The sequence below is a fragment of the Staurois parvus genome, unplaced genomic scaffold (genome assembly GCF_062004578.1).
Source record: "Staurois parvus isolate SC_StPar_1 unplaced genomic scaffold, SC_StPar_1.0 ptg000538l, whole genome shotgun sequence".
Lineage (NCBI taxonomy): Eukaryota > Metazoa > Chordata > Amphibia > Anura > Ranidae > Staurois > Staurois parvus.
The window spans coordinates 8,509,460-8,517,950 of record NW_028318334.1 but is presented as its reverse complement, the minus strand read 5'-3'; the positions used below and the strand labels follow the sequence as shown (position 1 = coordinate 8,517,950).

The window sequence follows — 8,491 nt, the reverse complement described above, 5'->3', positions numbered from 1 at the left end:
CTGGCCTCAAATGCCGGGAATCTCTCACCGGGGTCCCGGAAGTGACATCATAATGTCACTTCCAGGTCAGGACAAGAAGGGGAGCAGACATGTCCGCTCTCCTCCCTCCCCTCTAGCTGCCAGCGGAGAGCTGGTCCCAGCCCGCAGATAGGCAAGCGGAGCATGGGAGAAGCTTCACACCGGGGGGGGGGGCGGAGAGGCTGGCACTGTGTGGAAGCATTCGGGCGGCAGTGCTGCCCAAATGCTTGCCCGCAGCAGGGCTGAAGGGGAGTTAAAAACAAAAACATTCACATCAGTCCCTAACCCTCAAGGGGTGTACAATCTAAGGTCCCTAACTCATATTCATACATACTAGGCCCAATTTAGCCAATTAACCTACCAGCATGTCTTTGGAGTGTGGGAGGAAACCGGAGTACCCAGAGGAAACCCACGCAGGCACAGGGAGAACATGCAAACTCCAGGCAGGTGGTGCCGTGGTTGGGATTCGAACCAACGACTCTAGTACTGCCAGGTGGAAGTGCTAACCATTTAGCCACTGTGCTGCCCATATATATATATATATTTATTTACATACATATACACACACATATATACACACGCACACACACATGTATCTCAATAATTAAAAATTTTGAAAAAATAATCTTAATAAAAAAATTAGAAAAAATAGAAATTATCTAAAAAAATAATTAGAATATTGAAAAGTTGATTTCAGTAATTCAATTAAAAAAATGGAACTCATACAGTATTATATAGATTCATTACACACAGAGCGATATTTCAAGCATTTCTTTCGTTTAATTTTGAGGATTATGGCTTCAATATTGTAGACTGACGGTGTCACACTCCACTCTAAGTCACAAAAGGTCATTGCTAAAGAAGCTGACTGTTCACAGAGTACTGTATCCAAGTATATTAATGTAGAGTTGAGTGGAAGGAAAAAGTGTGTTAGAAAAAGGTGCACAAGCAACAGGAATAACCGCAGCCTTGAGAGGATTGTGAAGAAAAGGCCATTCAAGAATTTAGGAGAGATTGACAAGGAGTGGACTACGGTTGGTGTCAGTCCAAGAGCCACCACACAGACACATATCAAGGAGATGGGCTACAACGGTCGCATTCCTTGTTCTACCTGGGCTAAGGAGAAAAAGGGACTGGATTGTTGCTCAGCGGTCAAAAGTCCTCTTCTCGGAAGAAAGTAAATTTTGTATTTCATTTGGAAATCAAGGTCCCAGAGTTTTTGAGGAAGAGAGGAGAGCCACAGAATCCAAGTTGCATGAAGTCCAGTGTGAGGTTTCCACAGTCAGTCAGTGATGATTTGGAAACAACACATGTAATTGGTGCTGAGAGAAGACAATGAACACCGTAACATAAGGTTGCAATATTAGAAAACATATTAAAAAGTCCATAGAGTCCATGGAATGAGCACTATATAGCAGCAGCTTCCCGTAGTGTGAAGCAAGACTCTGTAGAAATATGAAAAGGAACACAAGGGGGAGCCAGCCTAAGTGCAGTATTAAAAGACAAGTTTAATAAAAATAGCCAAATAACTACTCATAACTGGGGTAAATATATGGGCATTTATCGAATCCCAAAAGGATATATGCAGGAGCCAGTGTGTGTCCACTGGAGCTTAGGCACTGAATATCTGATGTGAATGTGGGCTGTCAGCTGAGAACGCCAAAACCATTGTGGAACGCACGGAAGACCGGGCCGGAGGCAATATCCGATGGGACCGCGAGGATGAGTCAGGTGACGCGTTTCAAAGTTTCCGTTTTTTCTTCAGACCGGATAGGATGGATGGCTCGGTTGTCACTCTTTATAAGGGATTATGTGGGAGGAGGGGGCGGAGCGCAATATCAATTATATAACCAGGGAAATGCACATAATAGATGAAACATCGTGTGTATATAATATAAATATATGATACATACCAATACAATTGCTTCGTGGATTACATGTACAAATTTCTAGAATGCAGATAAAAAATTAAAAGTTAGTAATAATAATAAAGGGTAGGGAATACTTCATCAACAATAAAATATGGTACAAATTAGAATGAAAACTATAAAAAAATATTCTGCAGGTAGGTGTGGGATTTCAAATTAGCTGGATACACTCATATAAAAATAAATTACTCTTAATATATATATATAGATATGAGACGTGTATAAATAAATATATGGAATCCGTACATATATATAACTAAACCCTCTATAAGCTGTATTATCGGATATGTTAGTGCAATGATTATATGAATTGTCAGACTACAAGTAGATATTTTTTATAAAATGGTATGAACCTCAATCTCCTCATTTAAGCCTTTAGGGACGAACGTGTCCAAAGTATGAATCCAAAAAGTTCCTCGCTTACATAATCGTTGGAATGTTTAAGCTGATGAATATTGTTCTGATATAGAATCAATTATCTGTACTTGGAGACCAGAGATAGGTTCTGGCAGTACTCAGAAAAATGATGTGAGACACTATGTTTTGGATTGTCATCCTGCACAAAACGTTGGTGCTCTCTGAACCTTTTGCGAAGGTGGTTACGGCATTCTCGGCTGACAGCCCACGTTCACATCAGATCTTCGGTGCCTGAGCTCCAGCTCTTACATATATCCTTTTGGGACTCGATAAATGCCCAGTACCCTAATTGCGAGTAGTTATTTGGCTATTTTTTAATACTTGTCTTTTAATACTGCACTTAGGCAGGCACCCCCTTGTGTTCCTTTTCAGCGATTTAGGGAGCATGTCATCTGCTGGTGTTGGTCCATTGTGTTTTATCAAGTCCAAAGTCAGCGCAGCCCTCTACCAGGAAATTCTAGAGCACTTCATGCTTCCCTATGCTGGCCTGCTTTATGGAGATGCCGATTTCAGGACTTGGCACCTGCCCACACTGCCAAAAGCACCAATACCTTGTTCAATGTTCATGAATGATATCACGGTGATTGATTGGCCAGCAAACTCGCCTGACCTAAACCCCATAGAGAATTTGTGGGGTATTGTTAAGAGGAAGATGAGACACCAGACCCAACAATGCAGACAAGCTGAAGGCTGCCATTAAAGCAACCTGGGCTTCCATAACACCTCAGCAATGCTGCAGGCGGATTGCCTCCGTGCCATATTGATGCAGTAGTTCATGCAAAAGGAGCCCTGACCAAGTACTGAGTGCATACTATATTCTACATTCTAATCTGTTCAGATGCACACATACATATACACATTATATATGTGTGTGTTCAGTTTTAGAATGTCAATTTCTTCAAGATTTCCAATTGTAACCTAAAGGGAACAAGGAATGCTTCCAAAATGATCCAGAGTGGCTCAGTGTCGACTCTAATCTTCCAATGGAAGAAAACCAACTACCTGGAACACAGTGACACACGTGGAAAATACCGAGTTGAGGAATCTCAATACTGTATGGAACTAGCTGAGCTGGACCACTATTTCCACTAAGGTCTACAATGCATAAGTCAAGAATATCAAAATGTTGCCATGATTCTGAAAATTTGGTGTTGTGCTTAAGACGGAGCAGGTTTGCGCACTCTCAAATTATGAGAATTACTTAAAACAGACATTTTATTGCTTATGATGTACTGCTTGTTACTCGATGTTTATCTAAACAATTACTTTTCCATTTCTGCTTTTAGGATCCTAAGGAAAGAAACTAATATACAAGATGTGACAATTTAATTCCTGGAATGCCTGCAGTGTAGCACTATGGTGGTGAGTCACACAGACATTTGTATTTCAGCATGTTCTAACTTGCACTTGCCTGGATCGCAGACAAGTTGACTCTCTTTACAGAGTAGTAGAAGAAATAACACGTGTGCGTTGTGCTGTTGCAGAAAATAAGTTACAGGAATCTGAAGCAGTGGATTAACATCAAATTTTGCGTGAAAATTGGCAAAAGTGCAAGTGAAACTTTAGCTCTGTTACAACAGGCTTATGGTGAAATTCCATGAAGAAATCAAGTGCTTTTGAATGGCATTTGCCAGATATCCAGAGTGCCGCAACAAAGATACGAATACTGCGCAGTGTTCTGGAAAACTAATTTAAAAATGTTTCCAACAGTGGCCCAGTCAACTAGAAAAGTTTGTTGCTTCACAAGGGGACTGCTTTGAAGGTGACAATAGCCGCTAGTTTATAGCTAAACTTTTTTTTTCTTTTACAGTCAATTCCAGAAATTAAATTGTCACACCACATATAGGCCTCAGAAACTATAAGCAAAAATAGTAGGAATACCAGTCCCATCATGTGCCATCCAAAACAGCCACATTTCTGGATCCTGAGGGATTTGAGGAAAAAAAAAAAAATATCTCCTGGTTTATACAACCTAATATACTGTTAACATAATTGATCTGGGTTTTATTAAGAAGTACAATGTTTAAAAAAAAACACCAACAAAATAACTATTTACATCAATTATCAATAAAAGATACAACATTTATGTTCTTATGTTTTTTAATGTATAGAAATAGAAGTCACATGGAAAATAGTAAATTGAACTAATACATTTTACATTTCAGTTTGTTGAGAGGTTGATGTTTGAGATTCAAAATCTTTGCCATCACATTCCCATTACATAGCATTTCTGAAGTGATATAAATAGTGCTTTCAACAGGCATTTTTAGTGTAACGTTTCATAATAAATGAAGGACACATTTTCAATGCATCATACATAAAAATTAGTAAGTTCAATGTGATGTCTGAATGATGGTGATACCCATCAATTATCTAGTTTAGAGGGTGGCTGTAAGGCTACGTTCACACTAGCCTTGTGTGCAGGCGGCAGAGAGGCGTTTGGGAAGCGTTTTAACCGCTTCCCAAACGCCTCTGCCAATTCTGCACATTACAGCACATGGTGCTGTTCTAACGGGAGCGTTTGCGTCGCGTCGCGTTGCGTCGCGGCAAAACGGACGCCTCTGGACGAGTCAGGAGGCTTTGAAGCCTCCTATTCTCGTCTATGGTGCCGCTCCGCAAACGCCCGGCCGGCGTTTGCGGTGCGGTTGCGACGCGGTTGCGGGGCGTTTGCGGAGCGGTAACACCACTCAAACTGCATTATAGGCGTTTGTGGGGCGTTATTAACGCTCGGCAAACGCCTAGCAACCGCCGCTAAACCGCGCATGCGGCGTTTGCGGAGCGTCTGCCGAGCGTTAAAAACGCTCCGCAAACGCCGGACCAACGCTTGCCAAACGCTATAGGGGCGTTTGGCAAGCGTTGGCAAAACAGCCTAGTGTGAACGAGCCCTAAAACCCACAAACATTTCTATACTGCGTACAGCAATGCAAATATAGTAGTCAATTTTTGACAAAGGACCAACTATTCCAGTTCTATCATCCACAGTGAAACAAGTCTCTGAAAAGTGTTCACAAATCCCGAGATCTAATTTAAATGTATGAACATTCTCAATTACCATATACAGGGGATAGAGGAAAAAAAAAAAAAACACACTACATGATTTGCAAGTGTGAAAGTGACAGTGTTTTGCATTGAAAGAAGTGATGTAACATTCTTTTGCTTCCGCTGTGTGATGAGACATCGAACACGTAGGAAGCCTCACTTTCCTCATTCACTGTGTGCACTGCTAGTACTACGTCAGAGCTTACGGAGCTTCAAAGAGGGCAAATTGTTGGTGCCCACTTAGCTGGTGCCTCTGTGACTGAAGTTGCCAATTTGCCATGTCGTCAGGTACAGTATCAAAGGTTATGACGCCATATACAGTTTCCAGAAAAACGCCATCTGATAAGCATAAGCGTGGTCAACAGACTGAAAGAGACACTGCGCAGGATTGTCACCTGGAAGAAAACTGATGAAGATTGAGCTCTGCAGTCATTTTTGCAGCAGTCATCACAGGACTGAGATCGAGCTCTGCAGTCATATCACGTTACATCGCTCCCAATTTTACCGCAAAACGTGTCGTGACTGTCACACCTGCAAATCATGTAGTGTTTCCATTTTTTTTCTAACCCCTGTAGGCAATAGTATCAAAAGCACAATCAGTGTATGTTCAGAGAGAAAGTTTTAAAAGGTTATTCGTGTACATTGGGAAATTAAAAAAGCATTGCAACCAATGGATGGGCAAAAAAAAAAAAAAAAGACACAAAATGCTAACAAGCCCACAAAAAACACGTGGAAATTGTCCGGGAAGGAAAGGCCTCACAACAACCTCAACTCTGTAGCGTGCGAAAAAAAAGTTCTTTACGGGTTAAGGTTGCAAATAAACTTGCTTTGCACAGTAGAGGTTAATGAGGAAGGCATCCCCTGCGAGGACGAGTTTCAAAGTGCAGTTTCTGAAGAACCAACAGCACCAGGTTGAGATCCCCAGGTCACTGGGAGACATACAGAGGAAAATGTGAGCAAAACCCCACACTAAGCCCTTCACTAAGAAAGGGGCAAGCTGACTCTGAAAAAGAACAACCAGGGCATTTGTTATCATTAAAAGTTAGCCTTTTTTAAAAAGTATGCCTAGACAACCTTCAGAAATTAAGACAATTTTATTTCCTTGCTGTAATCACTTCTTGAAATAGCAGAAAATACAGCTTGTCTTCCATAGAGGCTGTAGAACTATTCATCGCGGCTACTGATATATTTCTGATTCTTCTTACAAGGATTTGTTAGAGGCATTAAAACGTTTGTCATTACCATCAGTCACGCTGATGTCAATCCAAGACTCTTAGAATTGGTCTGAAATCGACATACTGTTTCTCCAAAAAGTCTGAAATGTGGTAAGATTTGAAGTATGTGTGTTGTATACTGCCTGTATGGAGTTGTTCCAAGGTGTCCTTCCTCAGAGTACTATAAAAATGAATTTTTTGGGGGGATAACACCAGTGGTGGCATCAGTTAATAAATCACACTGAATGCCGACTTCTGCGGTTACAGGATTATGTTGTGTTTTTTTATTTTTACACCCAAACAATGGAAAAGTCCCACTTTTTTTGTTCTTGGTTTGGACATTTATATTGACCATTGTCCCTCTTGATACTCTAAATCTTTTAATGGGTCTTTGAAAAATGTTAGATGTTGACGTTCTGACATCATTGGCAACCATGAACATATTCTCAGCAGAATTAGGACAAGTGTGAGTCAGTGATGAAGAATTCAGAGAGTACCACTGAGTGTAATCATTGGCAAAGAAGGAAGACCTATCCAGAACTTGAGTACTGTGAATTGTGTTTACTTCTGCAAAATGCCTCTTTGACGTATCTTCATTTGAATCATCACTACTTTCACTTTTGTGAACATTAAGAAAGTGATCAGCACAAAGGGTAGAATTATTCAGAACATTAGGAGTATGAATTGTATTCTCTTCTGCCCAATGCCCGTTTGGAGTAACAGCTAGATCATCATCAATTTCACTTTTAATAACAACATTGAGCATGTGGCTATTGGTGAGGGAAGATTTATCTAGAACTTCAGTAGCGTGAATTGTACTCATTTCTGCACAATGCCTCTTTGCAGTATAATCATCTGGAAGATCATCAATTTCACTTTTAATAACAACATTGAGAGTGTGGTCACAGGCAAGGGAAGATTTATCCAGAACTTCAGAAGTGTGAACTGCGCTCATTTCTGCACAATGCCTCTTTGGAATATCATCATCTGGACCACCACTAACTCCACCTTTATTAGTGACATTGAGAGTGCGATTATCAGCAGGGGAAGATTTATTAAGAACTTTAGCAGTGTGAAATGTGCTTACTCCTGCACAATGCCTCTTCGGAATAACATCATTTGGATCGTCAATATCGCTTTTGATAGTAAAACTAAGAGTGTGTTTATCAGCAAGGGAAAAAGATTTATCCAGGATTTTAGTAGCGTGAAATGTGCTTACTTCTGCAGGATGCCTATTTGGAGCAACATCATCTGAATCATCAATAATTTCACTTTTATTATAAACAATGAAAAAAAGGTTTGGGACAGCATCTTTCTTTAATAAAATTTTACTGCCAACCTGGCGATACATATCTGAAGTAAAATGTTTGGAACACATCCGATAAGAATCATTTTGCTTCCCTTCTATTATTTTTGAAACGGCCTTATCTAGGTTATTTTCATCAAACTGTCCTGTATTCATAAGCCATATTCTTATTCGTTCTTTGTCCCTGGGAAAAACATGGAACTTCAAATTAGGTTCCTTTCTTCTCCAATGTGAGTGACATTTTGCAACTATACATGAAGGCATCTTGCTCTATTTGTTGTGTCTGTTGGCCAGATAGTATTATCTTGTGATATACCCTCTTGTGCTTTTGAAGTTGTGCAAGAAAAGGCAAAGTGTAGTCAAATGAAAAACTGACTCTGGTAAAAACAGAGATGACACAGATGATGATTTTCTTTTATATGCTCCTCGAAGATAATGCTGAGTAGTCTTTGGTCACTGTTACTACATTTTCTTCTGCAAACCAAATGTTTTTCAAATGTAGCTGAGTTCTTTTTTTTTTTTCTTCAAAGTACTGTTTAAGAAAAAAAAGAATGTAATTAGAAATGTAT

General features: G+C 40.1%; 1 protein-coding gene across 2 annotated transcripts in view; it reads right to left on the bottom strand.

The window, feature by feature from the left end:
* Positions 1–4,445: 4,445 nt before the first annotated feature.
* The window catches only part of LOC149451479 (uncharacterized), a 30,384-nt gene continuing 26,338 nt past the window's right edge, over positions 4,446–8,491 (bottom strand). For both annotated transcript variants that reach the window (XM_089690657.1, XM_089690656.1), the window contains exon 4: positions 4,446–8,454. In XM_089690657.1, coding sequence (XP_089546783.1) covers positions 6,798–8,186 — 1,389 coding nt within the window. In that variant the 5' untranslated portion in view covers positions 8,187–8,454 and the 3' untranslated portion in view covers positions 4,446–6,797. The remainder of the gene's footprint in view (positions 8,455–8,491) is intronic.